Here is a 27,943-nt window from a genome sequence, read left to right as displayed (position 1 = left end):
GCGCTGCGGGGACTCCGGCCCCCGCCCTTTAAAGCTGGCGGCGGCGGCCGGGCCCGCCCCACAGGGCGGATCCGGGCCGGGCCGATCAGCGCCGCCCCGCGCCGGCAGGAGGCGGCCGGGCCAGGCGGTGGCAGCGGAAGATGGCGGCGGCGGGCGCCGGGGAGGCGGGCCCGGACCGGGAACTGGACGAGCTGCTGGACAGTAAGGGGGTGGGGAGGTCTGGCGGGGCTCATATGGGGGCAGGGGGCTTCCCTCCTTGGGGACCCCGTCACAGGGCAGGCGGGTGTCTAGACCCTAGAGGGGCCTCGGGGGCCCCTGTCCCCAGTGCCTGAGCCCGTGAGACGCCCCGCCTCGCTGTGCTCGCAGCCCGCAAGGCCCAAGGGGCTCAACCCCCCCCGGCAGCGGCTGGAGGAGCCGGTGAGGCTGGGGTGGGTCCCCTGCTGCGCCCTTCATTGCCCCCGGGCTGCTCCTTGTGCTGGGGCTGGGATTTCAGGGCGGTGATGGGCCTGTCCGCTAAGACTCTGTGGGGAGCGGGTGTGTAAAACGGTGGTAAATAAACGTCGTCTTGGACGTAAGATGGGGTGAATTGCGGCCCGGACCCCTAACTTTTGGCTACTGGGGTAGAAGTTACAGTGATTCCTCAGGGCTGTGGGAGCCTGGTCTGTGCCCGGGGTAGGGGTTCGCAGCTGGGATGGAGGATTTAGTTGGGGATCGGTCCTGCTTTGAGCCGGGGGTGGGACTAGATGACCTCCTGAGGCCCCTTCCAGCCCTGATAGTCAACAACAGCTGGTCTTTGACCCACTTGGCTCTCTCAAACTGCCCGGTTGGCCTCTGTCAGTATCTGCATTTGGAAAACTTCAGGGAAGATGCAGTGGGTGACCCTCTTCCCAGTTCTCTTGCAGGCAGTGCAAGGGCGGGGAGTGCTGGTCAGAGGGATGTGTCCTCTGGAGGAGAGGTGAAAGTTCCCAGCCATCTGTGCTTGTTATGGACTCCCTGGCTTTTCACAAGAGCCTGGCCATTTACTCTACTGGGGCTGAGATGCTGCTTAACTAATTATAGGGTGTCATCTCAGATTTCCTTGTGGCTTCATTTAGATACAAGATATTTTGTCGCTCATTTGTCTTAAGTTTATTTAAGTGGCTGTTAAACAGCTGCCAAGCTTCACCCCAGAGGCAGTGGCATTTCAATGGTTTCTATTGTTGGCATTGGTGGGGGTGGTTTATTTTATATTGCAGTAGGGCCCAGAGGCTAACCAGACTGAGCCCCATTGTCCTGGTGCTGTGTATAAAAAATGGCAACCCCCGCCCCACAGAGCTTACAACCCAAAAGCCAAGGCATAAAGCGGGGATGAGACAAACAGGCAATTTGTGTTGGGGGAAACAAGGTAACAAATAGTAAGATCTGGGTAATTCATAGTCAGCCAGGAGCAGGGATCACACTGTAAATGTCAATTCACTAACTTTCTTTATGTTTGCAACACAATCTAAGCTTGGACCCAGATTGCTGTTACAAGAATCTGTGAATCCTTAAAGGGACACTGTCACACTAAAGTATAGTACTAAAAAGTTTTCTCGGCTAGGTAGTAACATCTCCGATCACTAAACTGAATGAATGCTAAGAATTTAGGGCCCAGTTCCGCAAACACTGAATACCCGGTGACTTCGTTTATAGTCCTGCTCTCCTTGGGGTCAAGTCCGTAGCCAGTGGTGGTGAAGGTAAACGTGCTTTCAGGACTGGAGCCTTCCTTCTCATTCTTTATGCTCCTGGTGGTTGATCTGCACGCCTCTCTGTTTGAATATTGATGCAAACCAGTCAGGTGGACTTCTGGTTCGTCGTGAGTTTCTGACCGATTTCCTGTGAGGTTTTCTGGTGCCAGCCTCGTGCCACACAGCTTGGTTCAAACAAATCATTTTTTTAAAAATGAACTTTAAATATTTCACTAGCTCTCAGATTTTTCTTAAAAAATCATCTTTCACAAAATCTGAATGTTGGGTTAAATTTAACCTCATTGGGTCCCTTTAACCACCCCTCACCTTGGTGCCTTGTGTCAGTGCATCATCTTGAGCCCTGGAGAGACGGGGAACTTGCCCCACAAAACTGGGTCTGCAGGGATTATGGCCATGTTGCCATGCAGCGGTGTGCGTAAATTAAAGTACCACGCTTAGGATGAGAACTGGACATTCATCTCCCTCTACCCTCAACTGCAGTAACTCTAGGATTTGGAATCCTCTGTGCCATGAGGGTAGTGGCTGGCAAGCCAATGGGTTTAAAGGTCAAGTATGACTCCGTATAAGCTGTCTGAGGCTTCTGAGCATGTGTCTACACAGTATTTTGGAGCGAGCCTCCCAGCCTGAGCTGACAGCTGTCTACACAACTATTTTTAGAGTGCTAGGGTGAGCCCTGCTAACCCAAGTCTGTCAACCCAGGCTGGGAGGCTGGCTCCAGAATGCTGTATAGACCCACCCTCACTGCAGCATGAGTGTCTTAAATGCTTTCTCCTTGTCACAGTGTGCATGGCTTTCCCTGGGTTGGCTGCCTCGGCTTCCTAGTGGGCTTGGTGTAACCCCTCCTGTCTCCCTCTCTTCTGTGGCCTGCATGGTTATAGCCACTCAAGTGAACTCTCCCTGCTTCTGTCTTTAAGGTGCACTCGGTGATTTTGAGAAGACCAAACCGGTACCACCGCCTGCCCCTGCTGCTGGAGCGGGGGATGCCTGCAGCTCTGAGAAGTCGCCAGGCGATGCAGCCCAAGTATGAGCTCGGAAAGTCCATCTGAGTGCAGGGTGGAGAGGGCTTGGGGAGAAGTTCCCCTTGCTTTACAGATCCGGTAGAGTCCCTTGCTCTTGTGGGCTGGGCTCTTGTCTGGGGATTCTTGGCGTCCCATTCTCCCCCCACTCCCCATCCCACCAAGCCTTCCTCCCAAATATGCTGGCCAATCAGGGCTGTAGCTTTGACTGCTGGTCTCTCTTGGGGATGAGTAGAGTGGCTTGGTCAGAACTCTGCTGTCTCAGGAACTGCCTGTCCTTGATCCCTGTCACTGTGGTTGTGATTGGCCAGAATGTTCTTGTTGCCCATCCACAGAATCAGGTCTTGGGAGCCATATGGCAGGGCTGTTCAGGGTCCAGCCCTTTGTCTCTGGAATTCACGCTTCCTGTGGATTGGTCGGGACACAGTGGAAGCTGCATCTGTTCAGTCCAGTTCAGTAGCTGGAAGGGCACTCCTAGTGGGTGGAGGTGGTGGGGATTGGGCTAGTCTGGGACCATTCATTGCAAAGGTCACTGTTTCTGATTATTGTGACTTACCCAGATACAGCTGTAGTTGGGACCATGTTTTTGGAGGGGTTTTAATGACTAGAGCGGGATCTGGGAGTCAGAGCTCCTGGCTTCAATTCCTAGGTTTGTCACTGACTTGCTGTGTGACTGTAACACTGACAGACCCCGGTCATTGGCGGGCAGAATCCAACCTGGAATCTCTGGAGCTAAATGCATGAGCCTCTGCTGAATGAGCTAAAAGCCATATGGCTGTTAGCTAAGGCTATAAAGAACACTCATAATCTCTCTCTCGCTAAGTGTTCTTGGTGCCACTGAATGGGACAGAACACCACACCCAGGAGGTGTGTGGGTTACATGAGCAAAGGCATGTCGCGTCCCCTCTGGGTGTGAACTTCCCTGCCTGTAAAAAGGTCCAAATCTCTACCTCAATTTCGAACCCAGCCTAAACACTTTGAATGCTTTGATTTATTCTGTTTTTACAAGTCTTTGTTCTTGCTGTGTCTTTGTGTTTCCCATTCCTGGGAGCAGAACAGCAATTGTGCAGGAACCTGTTCCCAGGAGACTCAGCTCCGTTTCACAGACTTGGCAAGCTTGGATCAGCACTGGAATTGTCCTGTGGTCCTTCCTGGGCTTTGGTCCTGCCCAGGTGCCCAGGAAACACCCATTTGCATCTCATGGTCCCTGTGGGAAGATTTTGTTCTGAGTGGGGCACAGAGCTCTGTGACACCATGGTTTGCTTGCTTCCTTCCAGCACTCCCTCTTTGCCTCCCAGGAGAAGTTCTTCCAGGACCTGTTTGACAGCGAGCTGGCGTCGCAGGCCACAGCAGAGTTTGAGAAGGCCATGAAGGAGCTAGCTGAGGAAGAACCCCACCTGGTGGAGCAGTTCCAGAAGCTGTCAGAGGCCGCTGGCAGAGTTGGTGAGGAGCGGGTGTGGCACTGTTACCCTTTGCGTGGCGTTGAGTCTGCTGGAGGGGGAGATATCTGGATTTAACATTAGGGGAGTTAGCTACCCAATGGGTTAGCACAGGGGCCTGGGAGTCAGGACACCTGGTTTCTGTCACTGGCTTGTTGGGTGGCCACAGGGTAGTTTCTTCTCCAGGTGATACCTTGCTACCTCTCCGTGGCACGGAGTGGCTTAACTGCCGGTTGATGGGCTGAGAGACCATCGGATGGCTTCAGGGGAGCACTGTAAAACTCGCTGTAGTATTGATTGTCCAGCACAGGCAGTGGCTGTGCAAGCGTCTCATGTGCTGCCTCATTAAGGTGCATCCACCCTGACCAGAATGGGAAGAGGAGAGTTCTGGCTCCATGACCCATCAGCCCTTGACTCCTCAGGCCGCCCTTGAGGTGGAAACTTCCACTAGTTTTTTTTGCAGAGTGAAATATATGAAACGAAGGGACAGTCTAGGGCCTTGGGTTAGGAACATGGGAGTGGCCCAACCTGGGGCCATTAGGTGCAGTGTGTGTTTCCAACAGTGGTTGGTATCAGCTGCTTCAGAGGAAGGTGCAAGAAATCCAGCAATTATGGGACAGCCTGTCCCATGCACAGCTAGCTCCTGAGCCCAATAGTCAGTGACTGGCTTGTGCAGAGGGTGAATAGCCCTTGCAAAATGTTATTTTTAAATATTTACTAGTCTAACGCTGGCTATGCTCATTATCCATGTAAAGTCTTATCCTCTCTGATTCTCCCTAAACTCTTGGCCTCAGTGATAGTCTGTGGAACTCACTGCTACCCAGTATCCATGGCTCATGTGAAAAAAAGTGTCCTTTTATCAGTTTTGGAATTGCCAGCTGTCAGTTTCACTGTGTAATCCATCCACATGATTTCTGTGAATGAGATTCCCTCTTTAAGGAACAATATTCAGATATCTTCTTTTATGGTGCAAACTCAGATTACTTACCCATGCTACAAAGAATCTGTTTGAATCTGACCCTAAGGTATGCTTCGAAACCCAACTCCTTCTGACCACAAATAGCACCAGGAGAGCAAGGTATTAAAATGGAGCATTAAAAAAAATCAAACCACTACCACTTCACTTAGTGATGCTCGCTGTCATGCCGGAGAGGGCCAGGAATAATTGTAGTAGAAAACATGCAGTCCTGGCACATAATACTGAGATGGAGTTTGTTCACTTCGAAGCCTTGCAGAGCTGCTAAAAGCTTAGGGCGTAGCTGCACTAGAAAACCTTTACCACTTTAATTTGGCTAGGTCTACACTAGCATAGCTGCACTGGCAAAGCAATTCCAGCATAACTGTACTAGCAAAATGCTCCTAGTGTGGATGCTGCTTGTCCTGGCAAACCTGTGTTTTTGATGGTATAGCTTATTCCACCATCAGCATGCTTTTACCAGCCCGACTGTATCTACCTAGATGCTTTTGCCAGCACTGTTATGTGGGCCACAGTGATGTTAGCAGAAGTTTGTAGCATAGACTTTACCTCATACCCATACAGATAGAGCAGCAAAAAACAAAACAAAAAACGCTCCAGCGTCGGTGCAGTTATACTGGTTTAAATGCTTATCTTAGTATGCTTATTCCAGTTCAGGAAGCAAAATCAGCTGTCCTTGTATAAGATACCTTTGTGTAAGTATAACTGAGTCCACGCTATTGGTTGTGTTGGTGTAACTTGATGGGTACAAAATCACCCCCAACCAACATTGTTTTATTGGTGTAACTTTTCTAGTGTAGACCAGCCCTTACAAGCATCTAAAGAGAGCAAAAAAAAAAAAAAAAACCATGCAAAGCAAATCTGTCGTCTTTAAACAACGCTTCCTTTCATGTCTGGGCCATGGGTTCAGGTGCAGAGGAGCACAGGCTGATGAGGAGTTTGGGTTTTCTCTGTCTGTAAACCTTGTCCCTGACCCATGCCCTCATCACGTTCCTAATCAAAGGGCAGAAGAGAGTTTACACAAAGCTGAGCATGTTGCCCACAGCCCCAGGCAGCCTCTTCCCAGTGACTGTCAGGGTCTTGAGACTCCAACTTGCTCCACATGTGCAGGGAGACCAGAGTCCGCCTTGCAGATCTGAGGGTATAGAGATTTGCCCTCATTTCCAAGGAGCAGCAAACATCTGATCAGCAAGGCACCGTGGTCTGCTGGTCATTGCACCCCCTGAGAGTCTGGAGGGCTGAGTTCTCCCATTTCTGCCTTGCTCTGTGACCTGGGTAAGTCATGTCCTCCCTCTGTGCCTGCAGAATTGGGTATGATAATCCCGAGGCACCTTTAAAGAAGCTCTTTGAGGTCTGTGGGTTGAAAGAGCAGCAGAGAAAGTGAAGTATTGTTATCACGAAGGTCGCCTGGGTCTGCAGTCCCGTCTCTGCTATTGGAAATTCTCTCTATTGCATACATAGAAGCACTAATAACTTGGAGCCGTAATTTAACCTGGTAATAACATGGGTATTTGTCTGATCTAGCATCTCTCCCCCGATCTCCATAGGAAGTGACACGACATCCCAACAAGAATTCACCTCCTGTCTGAAAGAGACGCTCAGCGGCTTGGCTAAGAATGCCAATGACTTACAGGTAAAGCATCCGCTGAGGTTCCCAGAGCCTGGTCATGTTCTGACCCAGTTCAGATGAGTCAGATGACTGGGTTCAGATGACCCAGTCCAGACCCTGACTCCTCTGGGGCCGAGATCCTGAAGGGAAATAGCTTGAAAGATGCCAGAGGAGGAAGCAGCAGGTTGCAGAGGTGTTTGGGGCACAACAGTCTGGCTTCTGCATCACAAGAGAGCATTCACTTGTCTTGATGGTGGCACAGTAGGGGGTGCTCCTCCCTCTATCAGGGATGTTCTCTGTGCACTAGTCCTTGCGCTGGTTGCCTGCACTCTTTCCGACCCCTGTGATGTGGTGGATGCAAATCTCCTTATTTGTGGCGTTTGGTTTCCCTCTCCAGAACTCCAGCATGTCGGAGGAAGAGCTGGCGAAAGCCATGGAAGGCCTGGGCCTGGAAGAAGGCGACGGTGAGGGGAATATCTTACCCATCATGCAAAGCATCATGCAGAATCTCCTGTCCAAGGATGTGCTCTACCCCTCCCTCAAAGAGATCACGGAAAAAGTAAGGGGCTGGGAGCTGGCAGAATGGCACGACCCCGCCCCAGCCTCGAGGGTCACCATATCTCCATGTCCTTTGCTCCTAGTACCCTGAGTGGCTGCGCAGCCACCGCGACACCCTGCCTGAAGAGCAGTTTGAAAAGTACCAGGAGCAGCACAGCATCATGGGTAAAATCTGCCAGCAGTTCGAGGCTGAGCAGGCTACAGACAGTGACGCCGAGCAGAAAGCTCGCTTTGAAATGGTGTTGGATCTCATGCAGCAGGTGAGCATGTCCTCTTTTAGAGCCCAGCTTTGGGGGCCTGCACCCCCTTTCTAGCCGTGAGCTCTGCTGAGGGGTCTCAGTCCTGGCGTGTCAATTGGGATGGGGCTTTTGAGAGCATTTTTCCACTAGGAACCAGACTGAGAGCCCAGACTCGTGTCACTCAGGCCACAGAAGCACTGTTGGTGACACCCCAGCTCACTCCTGACCTCTGCTGGGCCAGGATCCAGCCACTGAGGGGCGAGGCTTTGCCTTTCCTGAGCCATCCCCTCACGCTGGGCTGTACAGCTGGACACATGCTGCTTGGAGCTACTCTCCCTTAATGCTCTTGTCTCTCTTGCAGCTCCAGGACCTGGGGCACCCTCCCAAGGAGCTGGCTGGAGAGTCGGTGAGTGTGGAACGTACATTCCTCATGTAGACACGGCCTGAATCCCAGCCCTGATCTCAGCACCCTTAGCCCCCATTGCAGTCAAATGGGAGTTTAGAGCCCTCTGCTCCTGAAGGGATTGGGCCTCTAGTCTTCAGGCTCATCTAGGAGTCTGCTGGGAGATGGTAGAGCTGTCAGGTAGCCCTGGACCCTTCTCTAGCTGCTCCACTATTCTTTCCTTTGGTTGGTATCTAGCAACAGAAGGCAGCACCTCCTTGCTACTGACTAGATCAGTGCTGAGAGCCTTTTGGGCTGGCAGGGACGTGAAAGGACTGACTTTCCCGATGGGATCAAGCAGTGTCTTGATGGGATACAGGAAACCTTGGGGCCACTGCATATTCCTGGCAAGGAGAGCTCTCTAGCGGCTAGAATCTGAACTCAGTTCTGTGTGCTGGTTTGACTCCTGGCTCTGACACCCGTGTGCTGTGACCAGGGGCAGTCCTTTCGGTGGCTCCATTCTCCAGTGTAAAATGGGGGTAATGCTGGTTCTGGGGAGAATGGGACATGTGCAGCTTCGTTAACGTCTGGAGGGCTTTGATGAGGTGCTGCCGGGGACTAATTCACACTTCTGTAGTCATCTGCTGTACTGACAGGTAGAGGCCTAATTACTCAGGTGTAACCCTTTGTCACCTAGTGGTGCTTATTCCCCTGCTGGCTGGTTCCAGCCAAAGGAAAGAATCAGGTGGGTCTGCCCAGGAGAACAGTGATGCTGGATTTTAAAAGGAAAAATCTTCCTGAGCAAATCCACCAGCTGCTGTTTCTGTGCACCCTACTCAGACTTGTGCCTCTGGTGGGGAGGGTGAGTGGCTGGGGATAGGTCAGTGGTTAGAGCACGAGCCTGGGATGTGGGAATTCCCCCCTCCATCACAGACCCCCTTCTGGAACTTGGGCCAGACATTCAGCCTCTCCGTACCTCTGTGAAAGCAGGGGTAATAAGGTAGTGAGGTGCTTTGAGATCCACTCATGAAGAGCCCGATACATGAGCAAAGCGTTAATTATTTCTTGTTGGGATGCCATGCTGGGCCAGCACTGACCTGGGCCCTGCTTCACTGAGCTGGGAAACTGTTCCAGGGACCTCGATTGCACGTAGCATTCGATTTCTGCTTCTCCGTGCAGCCAGCAGTATTGTTCCTGACCAGACTGCTCTGCTGCCTTACCGCCATTGTGCCCGTGCATTGGCATGCCTCTCCCAGAGGGCCAGGCTCTGCAGCTGGGAGCAGGCCTCTGGGGCAAGTCCATCTCCAAGGCTCTGCACTGGGGGCTGGGGTTAGAGGTGGCTGATCCAGGGCCAGTGCAGCGTTTGTGGCTTTCTCCTCACATTGGGCAGCATCTGTTGTAGCCAAGCCTGGCCCAGGTAGATCTGAGCTATAGACCCTGTCCCTGATCTCACAGCTGGTGCCTGGGACATGCCTGGGGTGTATAGATGTGCGGGGCTATATGCATGGGACAAGCTCTCCCTTGCCAGAGCTGGCTCCTTACAATGCTCCTAGGTGTCTTTGCACTGGGCATGTTGGGCCATTTGCCTACTGTTGGTCTAGCACCTGCAATGTCCCTCAGTGCCAGGAGCACTAGTTCAGAGGGATCGCTCTGCCCTTTCATGGTGTTGTCAGAGCAAGCTGGTAGAAATGTTGGCAGCTGGTCTGCACTCGTGCTCTCACCATTCGGACCAGCGCTGGCACTAGCCCGGCAGTGGGAGAGCTCTGGAGCGTCCTTGGAGCAGATGAGCAAGTTTCCAGCCCCACTGCAGCATTGTTAGAGCTCATGCCCCTGGGAGGCTGCTACAGGGCTTGTCTGCACACAAGCTGTAGTGCTTAACTGTCCAGGTCTAGTTAGTAGTGCGGATGCAGTTAGATCGGTATAAAGGTGCTTATCCCAATGTAGCCTATGCCCAGAAGGGAAGGGGAATAAACAATTCCAGGGGAAGGCACCTCTAGACCAGACTTCCCCGCTCGGGGCTGTCCTGGTATCACTATATTTGTAAAAATCTCACATGTTTAACTGGCATCGTTATACTGGTATGAAAGGTGTGTGTAGACCAGGCCATGGCCGTTCTGGAGTAGTCTGGGACTGCTGGCTCTCCCCTGCTCTCTAGCTGTGCAGTGAATTGCTCTCGAAGGCTCTCTGCCCTCCAGTTTGCTGGGCTTCCCCAGGTGCTGAGACAACCGCTTTCCCAGCAGCCTTCCCACCGGGGAAGTTTCTGCCTGGGGCACTTTCTCACAGAAGAGGGCTTAACTAGGGGGGTGGGGATGGGGAGAAAGCCAGCAGTGCGCTAAACCCCATGTCCTCCTGGATTCTGATCACATGCTCATCTCTCATCTTCCTCAGAGTCTTTTCCCGTTGCCAGCGATACCTTGAGGGGGTAGGAACAGATGCCCCCTGTGGAATGCTGTGTGTGGGGCTTAGCGCTGGTCACTGGCAGGCCCTAGCACTAACAGAGCCCAGGAGCCAGAACAATCTGTTTGCGAGCGCGGCAGGCGCAGTGACATTTCGAAATGTCTGCGACTTCCAGAACAGCCGTGAATCAGCCCCAGGCTCTTCCCCTTAACTGGGCATTACAGAGCAGCTGACGCTGGGTGGAAAAACAATCTCTAGGAGCTGTTCGCTGGCACAATACATTGCCTGAGAATAGGCTGTTCTTAACCCTTCACTGACCATGGAGCTGCAGCCTCATTGAGGGTGGAGGGGAATTATGTTCCCCAAGCCATGTAATCTTTAACCCCTTAACTGCTTGTCCTCTGCCTGCCTGTGCTGCGATTGGTCTAATGCTGTAGCTCTTGTCTAGGCAGCATAACACTCTGAGGTCTAGCACCTTGTCCCTCTCCTAGGAGAGCTGGAATTCCTTTGGGGAAGGTGGTATGACAGGAATAGGACCCAGGAGGCCTATTCCAGGTTCTTGCTGATTGGGAGACCCTCTTAACCTGTCGGTGGCTCAGTTTAGCCCTCCAAAACAGGGACAATGCTATGCATTGCACCACTGCCCTCTGCTGGCTTGAATGAGAACTGCTCAGTGTGTCATAGGTGCTACACTGCTGGAAGATGGAGAGTCTCATTTAGCGCAGGTGAAGGGGGTGGTACTTTTGCCTTGAAAGACATGCTTAGAAGGACTTTGGTTCTGAGAGAACATGGATCTTCCCCTACATCCCTTGTCAGTTTCTTGCCCATAATCTACCTGGAGCAATAGATTTTACTTTGTCCATTGCCTGTTTTGCTCCCAAATCCACATGGTGTGATGGGGGTTCTTGGGAGAGGATTTGGGGGCAAGGCTGGCCCAGGCTGTTTGGAAGGTACCCTCATGCCAGGGCTTGCTGCGGAGCCCATGCACAGTGGGCTGGGTGCCAAGTGTCAGGATCTCTGGCAGCCAGAGCGAGGAAGCTGTGAGCTTGTGTCTTTACTGCAGTAGGAATTCAAGGCCGCCTTAGGGTGCATTCCTGGGGATCAGAACAGAGTACATTTCAAAGCCTGCCTATTTGTAAGCGTAGCACTTAGCAGCTGGGCTGAGACGTGACATCACCCCTCCTGTCTGAAAAGCAAAACCTTAGGGTCCATTTGGATCAGGATCTGAGCTTTGCTCCTTGGGCCCCTCTCTGCTTAGCTGTTAATTCCCTAGAGTTCTCCAGGAGCAAACAGAGCATGTGGACAACTGGCTGGGGAAACACCTGCTTGATAGTACCTTTCTCTGTTTGCATAAAATCCATGGGATCTTGGCATGTTACGCTGTGATTGGGTGGGACTTTGCTCCCTCCCCTTGGATCATATGGCTGTGGGGTGGGAGAAGGGGTGTAGGAGAGGATCCCTGAAGATCTCCCTATCAGTGCACCAGAAATTGCCCAGCACACCTGGATTGCAGAGGCTTGGGGTTGTCAGGACAGCTTTAACCCAGCCACCTGGGTGTGGGAAGGTCCTAAAGGAAGCCAGCAGAATTGCTGGAAGGTCAATGTCACCATGTAAGTACCCAGTCCAGCTGCTTCTTGCACCGCACTGCCCAGACTGTGATGTAGGGCCACTCCTAGGGGCCAGGGATACAGCCACTGTTCCGACTCCCCCTCCCACACACCCTGAGGAGATGGGTGTGTCCTGCGGCCTGGTGCTCAGCGGGCAGACAGCTGGCTGGTGTTTCCACACTCCTCCCCAAACCGACTTGGCCCAGGAGCTGAAGCAGGAGGAGCTGCTGAACTCTGTCTGACAGCACAGCGACAATTCACGGCATGTAATGCTTTATTGATATTCACACTGGTAGCAGCCCAGAGCACTTTGCAGGCACAGCCTTGCGACATCGCTGTGTGGTAAGGTGGCGACGTCCCGATCTGCAGGCAGAGCTGCTGTGTCATTGGCACCCCAGATGGCTTTTGGGAAGTGCAACTTCTCTCGTGATGGCACGTTAGCAGCTCTGTTGGGGGCAGAGGCGTGTGTGTGTGTCTATGTGTGTGTGTCACTGCTGGGTTTCTGCCAACTAAAGGAGAGGGCCATGGAAGCTCCTTGCAGGGGCGGCTCTCAGCGTTGGATGTCAGCAGTGGACCCTGGCTAGCAGGCTGCAGAGCAACAAGTCTGGGAGGGGAGCCAGGCCAGGCACTGAGCGAAAGGTCATCCCGCCTGGGGGCAGGAGGGAGGGACGGCTGTCAGCTTGCTCACCTCTGCTGGAGGAATAAGTGAAGCATAAAGGGAGGCTGCAGGAACAGAAGGGGTGGGGGGGAAGCTGTTCTGCGAAGCAGGGTCGCTTGCGCTCCCTTCTGATGTACTCTAACCCTTTATTAAGGCAATAAAAACACATAGGTCCACTCTGCGCCGTGGCCAGAGATCCTCTGCAGTCACTAAAGCTGTACTCCGGACAGTTCTTTCTAAGAGGGAGTGTGGCCTAGCAGATAGGGAGTCAGGGGAGCTGGGTTCTGTACCTGGCTTTGCCACCTGCTGAATGACCTTGGACAGGTTGCTTCCTGGCTCTGTGCCTCAGTTTCCCCTCCCACCCTGTGGCTATTTAGATTGTAAAACAATTGTGAAGGATGGTGTCAGTGTTTGCACAGCACCCAGCCCGCTTGAATACGAGTAATGAGTAACATCCTATAGGCAGGCAGGTCCATAAAGGCTTGGTACCAGTGTGGGGTGGAATGCTACCGTGGTGCTGGGACGGAAGGGAGGCAGCGGTGGGTGGCTTGAGGCAGCTGGACAGTGTGTGCCATGCGCAGCTAGGCGACCAGCGTGACACAAGGAGGCAGCTGAACCTGGATGCTCCTGGCTGGAGAAGGGGGGCATCAGGATTTCCATTACAGCAGGAATGTAACTGATGTCCGTACTGGGCCATCTCCCTGCTGGAGTGCAACCTGGGCACAGTGCTGACCCCCACCCCCAGCTGGTCCATCTGCCCAGCTCTTTGATGTCATGTCTGTCTAGCTCATGGTTGGCTGGAGGCCAATACAGGCTACAAATGGGGGTTAGACTCTTGCAGTTGGTACCTAGGTGGGATGAGGACTTCAGCTGATGCGGGTGCAGGTGTGCATGGGGAGCTTGTGCTGCCACTGCCCAGGTCACACCTGCTGTATGGATAAAGCCTCTGCTGGCTTAGAGCCTCTTCCGTCCAAGTGCCCATCAGGTTAGGCCTGGTAGCTCCCAGGTGCATCAGTATTACTCCTGCCCCTACCCCCCACCTACTGGGGCGAAAGGAAGTGGAGCCACAGACGCGACGTGAGTGTGAGTAGTCTTGCACTGAGCCAGCAGCAGAGCCAGACTCCGGGCTCCTGGATTCTAACATCTTGCCCACATGCTACAAGAGGTGCTGGACAGACGGCACTAGGCTCACAGCCAGAGGCTCTGGCCTAGTCGCACCGAAGCCGGACAGCGGGTGGCCATGCCATGCCTTCCCACGTGCTAACCCTTTCCCTCCTTTTTCCCCAGCCACCTGGGCTGAACTTTGACCTCGATGGACTCAACCTGTCAGACACAGCCAGCGCCGGAGGTGACCAGTGTCGAATCATGTGATTGCCACCCACGCCAGCCGACCAATAAGAAGGGGTGATGGGTGTAGGTTGGGGGACAGCCCCCTGGAAAAGCTGCAGTGCCTAGAGCATGCCGGGTTCTTTAACGTATAATTAAAAATCCAGATAGGATGGCCTCAGTCTGTGACTTTCAGAAAGTCTTACGAGATGCCAGTTGATGAGAGAGTGTGCCCTGCAGAGACGCCTGGAGTACTCTGACCATGTGGTTCCTCCCTGGTGCCTCTGGGCTAGGAGTCCCCCAAACTGGTGCTCTCATTCTTTATAATTAGCCTTTGGGGTGCTGGAGTCCTGGTGGAGCGGCCCCAGCTGTTCAGGGGCCCCTCACGGCGGGGGTGGGGGAGCAGTTGCCTTTTGACTGTGTGGTTTGAAATCTAATCCTCGTTCAAAGGGATAACCAGTCCCCTCGGCCCAAGAGATTCTTATCCAAGTCTCTTCCTGCTGCATCCGGTCCCCTACGACAGGCAGGGCTGGGGGGTCTCACTGCTGGTTCTAGGGAGTACTGCAGAAGCTGAGTCCTGGGCTGGTCTCGGCCTCCCCTGCGCACAGGCTCTGTTAGTGACTGAGCCAGCCCAGGTGGGCAGCGCTGCCTTGAGGGCAGAGAGGGGAGGTGGAGCTGGAGCTGGAGTGGTCTCGCTGAAAGTTCCTTCAGGGGGAGGTGAGCAGCTTAGTGTAAGTGTATTAGGGTTGTGGGGCCCTAAAAGGGCCTTTGTCACTCTTGTGCCATTAGCAGCACTTGCACGCGCTCACTGGTGCTGCTGAAATGGGGAGCCAGGCCTGTACTGAACTCTCTGTTCCTTTTGTCACGCTCACTCCCCTTGGCTCTGGTTTCAGCTGGCAAGGGCTTTCTGCTAAAGGCCGGTGCCCTGCCAGTGGCCGTCTCTGCTGGAGCAGCCGCTGTCTAACTCTGTCCAGCGGCGGAGCATACATTGCACGTCCCCTTCCTCAGACCCAAACTCTAGACCCCAGTATGCCAGCACAGTCACTGCCCTGGTCCCCAGTGACAGCTTGCTGCATCCAGTTATCTCTCTACTGCAAGTCAGATTCCTCTGACCACTGATCCCCTCTGAATAATGAGACCGGTGCAGGCATCCCAGGGACTGAAGATCTGTCAAGAATTTACGCTGCCCAGCTGGATTTGCTATCAGCTAACATCCAGCCTGCAGGCCCCACACAGTATGTGCCTGTGAGCTCCCCTGCTGAACTTCTCCAAACACCTGCTTAAAGGCATCTGCACTGAGCCCCCTGCGAGGGAAGCTAACACAGAATAAATTGCCACCTGCACACAGCTGTCTCTCCTCTCCCTCCTCCCAACTCTCTAATAAACACCTGGTGTTAATTAACTCAGATCTGTACCTTTCTCTCTGCCAGCTGCCAGGGTGACAGGTGGGGACTGCATTCTAGGGGAGCAGCTCAACTTGGCCCTGGCTAAGCTTAAGAATGCAGACTCCTTCAGAGCGGCTTGTGAAAACCCTGCTGGCTGCTTCCAAATCCTGAAAGGGTGCTGCCCAGCGGGGCCCTCCGGGTATCTGGGCTTACCAGGGGGAGCTGGAGCAGAAGTGATTGCCAAGGCAACACTGGCAGCCATCAACTCTGTGGTGTGATTTCCCCCCCCGCCCACCCTCCATTGGCAGAACCTGATTGTACACAATGGGCTGTCTAAATTCCCTGAATAAAAGTGGTGGCAATTTCCCTGGCTCTGTCCTCCATGTCTGTCTCGGTGGGGTGGGGGATCTGCTGAATGGGGAAATGAAGGGGCAAGGAATAGAACACAGACACCTGTGGGGAGGAGTTGCAAGCTTCTCCCCACTCCTTGAATCCCGCTCTCCCTAGCCAACTGTACAGAGCAATACAACCAGGCTCACCCCTGGTAATCCCTGCCCAGGACAGGGACACCTTGGGCTCCTGCTCAAAGGCTCCACTTCTCCCTATGGGGCCCTCTAAGGACATGTTGGGGAGGGGAACGTTTCTTTCTGAAAGAACTGGCACCTGAGACTGCTAATCTGGCAGCAAGGATATTTAATCTGTGCGGGGGTGGTACTGTGTGACAGGAGAGTAGCTAGCGCTGTGCCTGTGTTTAAGAAGGGGTGCGGGGAGGGAGGGAGTGAACAGGGCAAATACAGACGTATTCGTCTGACCTCAGTAATAGGCAAGGCTGTAGAACAAATGGTGAAGGAAAGAATAACTTTGTGGCGGTAAAGGGGTAGGGTGACCAGATAGCAAGTGTGAAAAATCAGGGCAGGAAGTGGGGGGTAAATTGGCGCCTATATAAGACTAAAGCTCTGAATATCAGGACTCTCCCTATAAAATCAGGACATCTGGTCACCCTCTAGAGGGGATGTAATGCAACAAGGGTTAACCCTATGGAAATCATGCCAGACTAACCTGATTGCCGCCTTTGAGAAAATAACTGGTGGGTTTTTTGTTTTTTTTTCAGATAAGGGAATTGCAGAAGATCCAACATACTTGGATTTCAGCAAAGCATTTGACTGGGTGCCAGCTGGGACACTGTTAGTGAAGTCAGGGGAGATGGGTTGTGCTAAAAGGCGGATTATTGGACTGAAGGGAGGTGACTACTGGAGTTTCTCAAGGAGTGCTCTTGGGGCCAGTCTTTGTAGTAATGACCCTGGCAAGAAAAGTAGGAGCGTGCTACTGAAACTTGCTGCTGATACGAAGTTGGGCGTCGTCATCAATGCAGAGGAGGGCTGAACTGATAGGCAGGAAGATCTGGATGACCTTGAGGCCAGGAGTGACAGAAATGGGAGGAAGTTCAATAGTGCAGAGTCATGCACTTAGGGTCTAATCAGAAGAATATCTACTACCAGCCAGGGCCTCATCAGTTGGAAGCAGGAGGAGGAGAGAGCCCTGGCTGTGTGTTGATCACAAGATGACTATGAGCCACCAATGATACGCAGCAGCGAAAAAGGCAAATGCAATCCTAGGGCATATCAGTAGGGAGAGAGAAGTATTAATACCATTGTACAAGGCCCTGGGGAGACCTCAGCTGGAATACTGTGTCCAGTTCCTGTCACCCATGTTCAAGGAAGGTGAATTCAGACTGGAACAGGTGCAGAGAAGAGCTACTAAAATGATCAGGGGACAGGAGGGCCTGTCTTAGGAGACTGGAAAAGCTTGGCTTGTTTAGCCTAGCAAAAAGAAAGCTGAGTGGGGCTATGATTGCTCTCTATAAATACAGCGAGGGTTGGAGGAGATCCCAGGAATGGGGAAGAGCTATTGAAGCTAAAGGACAATGTTGGCACAAGAACAAATGGGGATAAACTGGCCGTGAACAAGTTGGAAATTAGAAGAAGGTTTCTAACCCTCAGAGGGGGAAGATTCTGGAACAGCCTCTGCTTAGGAATTGGGGGCTGGGAGCAAACAATTTTAAGAGAGAGCTGGACAAATGTAGGAGCGTGATTTTGTGATGAGGTTGCATGTGATGATAGGGGCAGGGCTCAGCAGCCCTGGGCCTCACTTCTTATGTCTCTAAAAGCTCATGTTTCAGTATTTCTGCAGGCTGCCTGTAGGGGTCAGGAAAGGATTCTCCTGCTACCCCTGCAATGTATTCTCTGATTTTTTGTTTTGTTTTATATCACCTTCCTCTGAAGCACCAGGGATAGCCATGGCTGGGGGTGGGACATTGGACAGGGAGGGCCTGACCTCTGAGGTGGCATCAGCATTCTCTCAGGTGCTTGGCTGGCTGGTTCTCGCTCACCTGCTCAGAGTCTCCCTGATTGCCATATGTGGGTGTGATGGGTTACCCCCTCCACACACACTCTGGGGTGCCACCTAATGTACTGGGGTACCACTGAGCCTCCCTGTTTCAGCAGCCTGGGCTCCCTCACCCTGTCCTGCTGAGCCTCCTCTAGCACACACACAGGTAGGGACACGCCCAGCTGCAGAAAGACACAGATACTGAAATAAGAACTGCATGGAAAGGCTTTCAGCTAGGGAATTGTCCAGCACTCAAGTGCACTCCCCTCTGGAGAGTAAACCCAAAATTGTATTGTTTTGCGCTGCACCGAGAACTGTACAGTGTAAGCTAATTGAAATTTGCCCCCTGCCTCAATGTGGAAAGAGATAAGCACACTTTTGGCCCCCCAGTTATGAATTCCACAAACTGGTTTAGAGATAAACAAAAACAAGTTTATTAACTACAAAAGATAGGTTTTAAGTGATTATAAGGGATAGGAAACAGAGCAAAGCAGATTACGGAACAAATAAAATGCACAAATTAAGCTTGATACATTAAAGAAACTGCTTACAAGTAGTAATTTCTAACCTTAAAGGCCAGACACCTTTTCCAGCCTGGGCTCAGCTATTCTGCCCCCCCCCCCCTTCTCTTTGTTTCTTCGATGTTTCCAGCAGTCATCCTGGGCGGGGATTCAGTGAAGAAAGAACCTAGATTAACTCACTTCCCTGCCTTAAATAGGATTTACATATGGCGGGAATCCTTTTTTCCCCAGTTTGATCCCCACCCCCTATTAGTGGAAGGTAGTCCAAGATGGAATCCAGTACCAGATGACATGATCACATAACCCTGCAGTGTCAAAGCAGCCATGAGTGAAGGTTATTTGCAGCATCCCTGGAAACTTCTCAGGAAGGTGGGAGATTAGCATCTTCAAAGTTCTAGTGTTCCCCCTAATGGCCCATCCAGGCTGATTGCATTTTGTCTGGTGGGCGTTCCCCAGGTATAAACACAGTTGTAATAGGTACATAGCCAATATTCCCAACTTCAGATACAAAAATGATACATGCCTACAAATAGGATAATCATAGTCAGTACATCATTACCTTTCCAATGATACCTTACATGTCCCATCTTGCACAAAAAAATCTTAGTTATGCCATATTCATATCATGACCGTATCTCTATGGTATAGTGTCACAGTGGGGTCAGGCGGGAATTTCCCCCCAACTCAGATTGGCAATGACCTGGGGGAGGGGGGGTTGCCTTCCTCTGCAGTATGTGAGCCACTTGGCAGAATTATCTGGGTATTTCTCATGGAATCATTTCCCTGCCATTGCAGGGGCCTCGGACACTGGTGCACCTTGGTCTCTCCTATTCTCTGCATGTGGCACATCATCTCGTCTCGTGCGGGCTGGAATACTTCAGTCTACTTTGGTTGTTGGGTTTAGTGTGTGGGTGCTGGGTGGGGTTGGTGGACCGTGAGATACAAGAGGTCAGATTAGATGATCTGGCCACCCCTTCCGGCTTTAAACTCTGACTCTACTTACCAGTGGATTGCAGTCACCTCTCGGGTGGATCGTGACCGCTGTTTTAATTGTGAGCAGTTCTTAAAAAACCCGTGTGACCGGGTCCTAGGGGGGAGCCAACTATGGTCACTCAATTAGCGTGAACTGCAAAGAATGGGGCAGACAATCCCCGTAAACCTGGTGGCTATTCCAATACTTGGATTAACCAAGGCAGCATAAAACAGCTTCTTTATTACTTTACTGGTTACTCAGAAGTCCAAACAGCACAGTTCCCTTAAAGTGATCCAGCCTCCGGCCTCCATCCAGGTACCCACATCAAATATGATCATTTCTGAAAATCTTGTTTCATCATATAAAAGAAAAGGTCCTACCAATCCCAAAGGATCAGACCAATCCCAAAGGATTAACCTCCTAGGTTAATGGATGTTTCAGATTTTGCCCAAAGACACGCTACAGCCAATTCTTATTAATGAAACTAAAATTTATTCAAAAAACAAAAGAGAGAGAGAGTACGGTTAAAAGATCAATATACAGACAGACATGAGTTCAATTCACTGAGGTTCAGATTCACAGCAGAGATGGTGAGCTTTGTAGTTGCAAAGAGTTCCTTTAGAATTCAGTTCATAGGTCATAATCCAATGTCCAAATCTCATATTCAGGGCGTACCAGTATAACTGGGACCTCAGTCTTGTGACTCAAACTTCCCCTGATGAAGTCTAAGCAGATCTGAAATGACAGAATCAGGACCCAAGGATCTCTTTTGACAAGTTGGAATTCTTCAGGGAACAAAAGGTAATTAGGATGACTTTGAAGGAGATCCATCACCGGTACTTAGCTATACAAATTAACATAAGGTCGTTTGCTTGTTCCTCCACCATTCACAGATTATTTGCTATACATTTCAAAGAGAGATGAATACAGAGAAATCCTGCGTTTGCAATTCATTTAAATGCTCGGATGTTCTTTTGACCTCTGAATTATCAGAGTACAGCATAGACAGGGACTGTTGATTACATTGTGGACCCTACTCACACATATGTAAATACACAAAACACAAACATTATCTCCCCACAGGTCTTTTGAGGGTTATTTATTTTGCAGGATGTTTAACCCTTTCTAGCCATGCGTCACGCCCTGTTTAATGCTGATTACTGATACCCAGATGAAACTCCAGGGGCTATTTGAGGATGCGGAAAGGAATACCCGCAGGACAGGGCTGGTCAATGCTCCCAGAGGTGTGTGGGGATCTTTAATGATAGCCTGGGAGTACAATGGAGTAAAATCTCATTCTGTGGGCAAGTTAGTGATAGAAATGGAAGGGGGGTGGGTGTCATTTCAGTGTGTTACCTTCTGTGGTGCAGTGGGGGCAACTCGCTCCCCACCCCCTCACTCCAGGTCCTTGAGTGGTAGAACTGTTGATAATAGGTCATTGGAAATGGGTCAAGTAGGGAGTTGTTCGAAAGCCTGTTCTCCCACTAATATAATGGTACCAACCAAGACAAACCTAGAACAATTGCACAGATGTATATTTGAGAATGTTTAAAAATCAGGATTTTTTAAATTCTACTTTATGCAGGGATGCATTGCTCACACGTCAAGGAACACTGGGCTTTAGTAATCCTCAGGAAGTTAGCCTCAGCATGTCGGAGTGAAAACATATATTCCTCAGTGTTGTCCCTCTTTAGGCCACCAGCACGAGATGTTTTGTCGCCCTGATCCTCATCTGCATCATACTCACACATCTCCACACAAAGCAGGCTGCTGGCCAAACTTTTGCAGGGTGGTGAGCATCTGGTGTTGGCACGTGAGCGTTTGATTAGCTGAAGGATTGATTTGGGAGTGCAGGGTGTTTCATACATAACTGGTGTGATCAGTTCATCCTCCAAGACCCATCCCTGCCCGATAGGAGAGGGTAGTTTTGGATGTGCTTGATCATCCTGGAGCCATTTCATTGCTTGATAATTTGCCCAATTGATAGCAGGTATAAATGCACCCCTTGCAGAGGTGAAAGTAACTTAAAGGACTTACCGGTACTCTGGAGTCCTGAGCAGGGGGCGTGACCTCAACTGGAAGAGGGGGAGCCTTTAGAGGCCCGGGCCCTTTAAATCGAGCTTTAAAGGGCCCGGGGCTCCGGCTGCTATAGTGGCGGCTGGGAGCCCCGGGCCCTTTAAATCACTGCCGGGAGCTACCAGCCACCTGAGCCCTGCTGCCAGAGCCCCGGGCTAGCAACGGCGGCCGGGGGCTCTGGCGGTGATTTAAAGGGCCAGGGGCTCCCAGCTGCCGCTACCGCAGCGGAGCCCTGGGCCCTTTAAATTGCCACCACTACCCCGGGGCTCTGGCAGCGGGGCTCAGACGGCAATTTAAAGGGCTTGGGGCTCCGCCCGCCGCTGCCACCCCAGGCCCTTTAAATCTCTACTGGCTCCAGCAGCAGGGCTCTGGCGGTGATTTAAAGGGCCCAGGGCGGTAGCAGCGGCCGGAGCCCAGGGCCCTTTAAATTGTCCCCGGAGCCCCGCTGCCGCTACCCCAGGGCTCTGGCAGCGGGGTTAGGGTGGCGATTTAAAGGGCCCAGGGCTCCGGCCACCGCTACAGCCCTGGGCCCTTTAAATCGCCGCTGGAGCCCCCAGGGTCCCGGCCACCTCTGCTACCCAGGGGCTCCAGCAGCGGGGCTCTGGCGGCAATTTAAAGGGCCCTGGGCTCCAGCTGCTGCTGGGAGCCCCAGGCCCTTTAAATTGCCACCTGGGGAAGCCGGGCCGGTACAGTGTACCGGCTCGTGCCGGTACTCCGTACCAGGGCATACCGGCTTACTTTCACCTCTGATCCCTTGTCAGTGGCAGTTTTTCTCTATTTGTCTGTTTCTTGGAAGACGTCCACCGGTGTAACTTTGCAAGTGTCGTAATGTTGGTCTTCAAATGGTAAACTTGGCATATGGACACCTCCGGTGCATTTATCAGTCACTCATCAGTGACTGTCTCGGCCATTCTGAGCACCTTCCGAGCAAGGAGAGAGTCTTCGGAGGCTGAATCAAATGCCTTTCCGGAAGATAATTTGGTCTTTCCAGCCAACCTTCCAGCAGTGTCACACCTGGAAGGAGTGGCAACCTGGCAATGTGGCGGCTTTGCATGGTCTGAGTGATAGGAACACAGCTCTGAGGGATATAGAGCGAGTCTGTTTCCCAGCAGCAGGCAGAGAAACAGAATCTTGTAGACGTCTTGGGTAGCGTCTCACAGAGAGCACTAGAACGTCTGTCTTGTGCAGAAATCCAGAGTTTAGAAGCACCTCTGTCTGTGGCATCGATGGTATGTAAGATAACTGTAGTGTCACCTCCTCATAGGAACTAGGAAGAAATTCCATTGATCAGTGCAAGGCAGCAGCTTCACCAAGCATCCACAAAATTCTTTGAGCAATGCTTTGCATGCTTTCCTGCAAGATATGCAGCTAACATGTCCTTCGTGCGAGTATGAGACTAGTTTCTTCATTGTGACACTGGAGATTTTCGTGGAATCGATGATCTGGACAGGAGCAATGCTATGGAATATCTTTTTGGACAGGACAGGACTGGACAGGAGCAATGCTATGGAATCTCTTTTTGGTAATATTATTAATTGATTTCTCTGCATACATGTCAAACATGAGGCAGACTTCATCATAGGTTCAGTAGTTTCTCCGTAGCCTCATAATGAAGTGTTCAGCCGAATCTCAACAGGTGTATTACGTTTTCAGTTTGTTGAGAGATTCTACCTGAGCCATACCCTCTATGATTGCTATACTGAAAGGCCTCTGTCGGCATAAGGTGCTGGTCACATTGTTAGTAGCCGCTGGCTTGGAAAGACCACGCAAGGTGTGCATTAGGACATGTACTGTAGGACAAAATGCTTCTCTGTAAAAATTTAGCAGCTGGAAACAGTCTTCATATTACTGTTGACATCAGCACTTTCTTCTGCTTTTGCAGCTTTTGTGCTGTGATTCATCTCTGCATCTAGCATTGCTAAAATCTATGTCCATATCCTACAGTTCATCTTCAATAAATGCTTTGAGTTGTTTGGCTAAGCCTCTGTCCCTCTTCAGTCCTGTTCAAAGCACATTTCTTTGTACTGAGCCTCTGCATCAGCCATCGTCACCACTGCTTTCCCATCCAGTAGAGGCTCTGTGAGGCAATTTACGAACTCCGGCTGAGTTGCACAATTTGCAGTAGTAAAGTCAGTAGTTGTTTCCAATTTTTTTTTACCTTTTGATGCAAGAGATTACAAACATTCTTGGTACAGGACTCGATGCGATCTGCAATCTCATATGCCTGGGTGTCTTTCAGGTCAATGCACCTACTCCACTTTACTTTCTGTGCATCGTTTTTGCGAAGAGTGACTGCTTCATACAGTTTCTCACCTGTCTCCCATGTTGACACTGTGCTTAATGGATGCTTTCTGGCTTCCAGCTTACTGCAGAAGAAGCAGGTGTTCTTCTCGAAAAACACGAAAAACACGATCTAATATAAGGCAAGTCTTGCCCAAAGCTGGCCTTGTCTCAAAGTCTTCAACTTTTTCTTGATGCTTGATGTACTTCCTCTCCAAGCTGGCCAATTTCAGTTTATGGGTGCATGTAAAGTGACACAGAGCGTTGTGTTTAGCCAGGTTCTTCACAGTGGTATTTGCCAAAGATTCAGCCACTAGTCAGTACTCTTTGTCTCCCCATTGATCAAGACCAAAGTAAAAGCAAGGATTTTGGAATAAATTCCTTTGGGATTGTAATGAATCATGTTACATAATGTACATTAGGTATGCGCATACCATTTGCAGATGGATTCCAGTAACTTCTGCTGGATGCTGACATCTTAACCAGTGCCTCCTGTTCAAGCTGTCCTATAGTGATTTGAGTGTGAGTGCCATCCTCACGGCAGGCTGTGAAGAAGCAGGACACAAACCCCACATTGGCTGTGAATGCTATACTTAGCATTCACCAACTCTTTATTAAGTGTAAACTCCTCATGGCCTATAACAGCCTAACCATGGAGTCACAGACAGTCCTCTTGGGTACTCTGACCTATCTCACCAGGCACGTAAGCTTACCTTTTGTGATAGAGGGTCCCTTACCCCAAACATCCCAGCAATATTCAGGTTACATCCAGTCCCAAAGGACAGGTCATTGCACTTTAGGTCTCACATCAAAGGCAAGGTTTGTAGCCAATCCTAAATAAACTATCCAAAGATGTATTAACCAGGAAGAGGAAAGCCAGAAGCTGGGAATGGACGACAGGGGATGGATCACTTGATGATTACCTGTTCTGTTCATTCCCTCTGAAGCACCTGGTGTTTCTCACTGTCGGAAGACAGGATACTGAGCTAGATGGACATTTGGTCTGATCCAGTATGGCTGTTCTTACATTCTTATGAAATGAAAGTTATTTACAAGGTTAAAGCAGGTAAACATAGACACACAAATGAGTTCCAATCTTAAATTTCAAAAAGTAATAGAAGCTTCTAGGACAAAGCAAGCTCTATATGTCCTTTAGGGCTAACCCAGGCCAAGCCCTGGAGATCTTTCGCTTATGCTTAGTAATCCTTGCCTCTCGGGGTACGTCTACACAGGGACCAAAAGCCCACAGCGGGCCCAGGTCAGATGACTTGGGCTTGCAGGGCTCGGACTCTCGGGCTGAAAGATTGCTGTACAGCTGTTCAGGCTCGGCCTGGAGACCAAGTTCTGGGACACTGCAAGGGTGGAGGCCCCGGAGCTTGGGCTCCAGCCTGAGCCTGAATGTCTCCACAGCAATTTTTAGCCCTGCAAACCCGAGTCAGCTGACCTAGGCCAGCTGTGGCCGTGCCGCAGGTCTTTTGTCCCTGTGTCACCATACCCTCAGAGTCATAAGCATAAAAGATACAGTTCCTCCTTGTTGGGGCTTTTTATTTCTTCCCCCTTTCTACTTTGAGTTGCAAATTCAGCTCTTGGGAGGAACTCACTTGCATGTCTTCTCTTTGCTGACTGCTTTCCCTCCTTGCACCCCAAAAAGTCTTTTGTTATCTGATGTTCCACAACAGTTGGGTGTCACTGGGCCTTCTGTGTGGGGCAGGAGATAAAGCCTCCTGCTGGACTCAGATTTCACACTAGTTATTTTGTCTCTTTCCTTTCTGGTGACTTGCAGATGCTTTCCATGCCAATCTTTCAATAGGGGATATGGATGTTATAAGTGAGATTAATGCAGGCAGCAGTTGACAAGCCTTCAATAAAGTCTAATCACTTAGCATATTTTTATAACTCTAATACCTATTTTAACAATATTAACCCACGGGGGAGCCAGACCAATTCCAGCTCTGTGTGTTTGTCAGCGTTCGGCTGAGACATGGGGCCTTTGGATGAGTTGTCCCATGGCCTGCCAGCATCACGCTCATTACTACTCTTGTGACATCATATACAAAGCTGGTAATCAATACCACTGAACCGTGTTGTTGCTTTTTGCCGATGATGGCAAATCAACTTTAGCACTCCTTCCACTTATAGTAATCTGTACCATTACAAAAATTATGCTGGTGTCATGTTCAGAGCATTAACTGGTAACACGATGTTGTCAGGCAAGGGCCGCAATTTACCTTTGGGAGGGTGGCAGGTTTGACACACGTTAAGGTATAATTTAAAAAACTCTTGATTTCTAAACATTTTCTTGGATGTGTTTTTGCATAGTTGTTCTAGGTTTCTCATGTTTGGTACCACTGTGTTCATGGGAGAAAGGGGTTTCGAATGATTCCCAACTCGACCCATTTCCAGCGACAGTGCATTATCAAAATTTCCCCTTACCTGGGGTCCTGGAGCTAAGAATAGGGGCAGAGTGGGCAGTGAGTGCCCCGGCCATGCCACAGAGGGTGACACTGTGAAATTATGATTGTGTAGAGTTTTATGAATCAACTGACACCCTCCTTCCCTTCCGATCATTAACTTGCCCACGGAATTACACATGCTGCCATGACATGACCACCAGCAGTCAGGACAAAAGATTCTACCTCTGGCAACACAGTGCCCCCTAGAGATGCTCTGGGGCATGCATTGGCCTGAAAATGGGCTGTTCGATACTCTCCCCTCCAGGTTCGGACCATGCCAAGGTTGTGAAATCAGATAGAATTGCCAGCTCTGCCTGGCCTCTTCTGCTGCAAGAGAGGCCGTGTTTTCCACCATTGTTGGCCCAGCCACCTTTTTGAGTCAGCCTGTAAAGCACCTCAGCACTGACCTCTCTTGGTGAGCAGCACGAGCCAGGCAGCACGGTTACTGCAGGGAGCAGGGGATGAGAGAGCCAGGTTCCACTTGTTCCACCACCTGAGAGGCCAAGCCCCCACAGCTGCTGCTGAAGTGGATGGGAGCAGCAGGTGCCTCACTCCCCTTACTCTCTCTTCCCTCAGTAACAGTAGAGCTAATAAGCTTCACATCCTGCCTGGGAGGGAGGGAATTAATTCACAAATGACTGGAAATCATTTTGGGTAAAGAACTTCTCCCAAGTGGTGCCAAGTATCAGCAAAATGCTTAAAGAATCTCATAAATATCCTTTAAGTGAGTGCCAACATCCTGGTTGGGTTTTTCAGAACAGCTGAAGGGTTATACAGGTGGTCAGTCTGATGATTGCAACGATCCCTTTTGGCCTTGGAATCTATAAAGGTGAATTTCCTTTAAAGGCACCACTTCATTGTTCCCTGCCTTTATGAACATTACCCTGGCCCTGCCACAGCCTGGGAGTGGAGCTTTCACGCCGGCTGGAGGCTTGGCCAAAATGTGCAGCGTGCGAAGGCAAAGGGCTTTCAAAACCATTGTGAGCCAGAAGCACACCTCCCCAGCTTCCCTTCTTGCAACTTGGGAAAGTCTTCCCACTCTCTGTCTGGCCATGCTATTGACACTCAGTCCCTGGAAAAATCATGGAGCAGGTCCTCAAGGAATCAATTCTGAAGCACTTAGAGGAGAGGAAAGTGATCAGGAACAGTCAGCATGGATTCAGCAAGGGCAAGTCATGCCTCACTAATCTAATTGCCTTCTATGACGAGATAACTGGCTCTGTGGATGAGGGGAAAGCAGTGGACGTGTTGTTCCTTGACTTTAGTAAAGCTTTTGACACGGTCTCCCACAGTATTCTTGCCAGCAAGTTAAAGAAGTATGGGCTGGATGAATGGATGATAAGGTGGATAGAGAGTTGGCTAGATTGTCGGGCTCAACGGGTAGTGATCAATGGCTCCATGTCTAGTTGGCAGCCGGTATCAAGTAGAGTGCCCCAAGGGTTGGTCCTTGGGCCGGTTTCGTTCAATATCTTCATAAATGATCTGGAGGATGGTGTGGATTGCACCCTCAGCAAGTTTGCAGATGATACTAACCTGGGAGGAGAGGTAGATACGCTGGAGGGTAGGGATAGGATACAGAGGGACCTAGACAAATTGGAGGATGGGGCCAAAAGAAATCTGATGAGGTTCAACAAGGACAAGTGCAGAGTCCTGCACTTCGGACGAAGAATCCCATGCACCGCTACAGACTAGGGACCGAATGGCTCGGCAGCAGTTCTGCAGAACCTAGGGGTTACAGTGGACGGGAAGCTGGATATGAGTCAACAGTGTGCCCTTGTTGCCAAGAAGGCCAATGGTATTTTGGGATGTATAAGTAGGGGCATTGCCAGCAGAGGGACGTGATCGTTCCCCTCTGTTCGACATTGGTGAGGCCTTATCTGAAGTACTGTGTCCAGTTTTGGGCCCCACACTACAAGAAGGATGTGGAAAAATT

General features: G+C 50.9%; 1 protein-coding gene across 2 annotated transcripts; it reads left to right on the top strand.

Annotated features, from left to right (window-relative positions):
- Positions 1–45: 45 nt before the first annotated feature.
- Positions 46–18,246, top strand: PEX19 (peroxisomal biogenesis factor 19). Of its 2 annotated transcripts, none has more exons than XM_037883312.2 (9): positions 46–201; positions 2,642–2,748; positions 4,042–4,186; positions 6,706–6,791; positions 7,165–7,326; positions 7,409–7,585; positions 7,926–7,970; positions 13,896–13,956; positions 16,431–18,246. In XM_037883312.2, exons 1-9 carry the CDS (start codon positions 141–143, stop codon positions 16,700–16,702), a joined length of 1,116 nt encoding a protein of 371 aa, XP_037739240.1. In that variant the 5' UTR covers positions 46–140; the 3' UTR covers positions 16,703–18,246. The 2 variants fall into 2 exon arrangements, with proteins under 2 accessions (XP_037739240.1, XP_037739239.1); XM_037883311.2 differs by having other exon boundaries at positions 47–201; positions 4,021–4,186.
- The last annotated feature ends 9,697 nt before the right edge of the window (positions 18,247–27,943 follow it).

The sequence above is a fragment of the Chelonia mydas genome, chromosome 24, assembly GCF_015237465.2.
Source record: "Chelonia mydas isolate rCheMyd1 chromosome 24, rCheMyd1.pri.v2, whole genome shotgun sequence".
In the NCBI taxonomy this organism is placed as follows: domain Eukaryota; kingdom Metazoa; phylum Chordata; order Testudines; family Cheloniidae; genus Chelonia; species Chelonia mydas.
The sequence above is the reverse complement of the archived record's forward strand: the minus strand, read 5'-3'. Positions and strand labels throughout refer to the sequence as shown.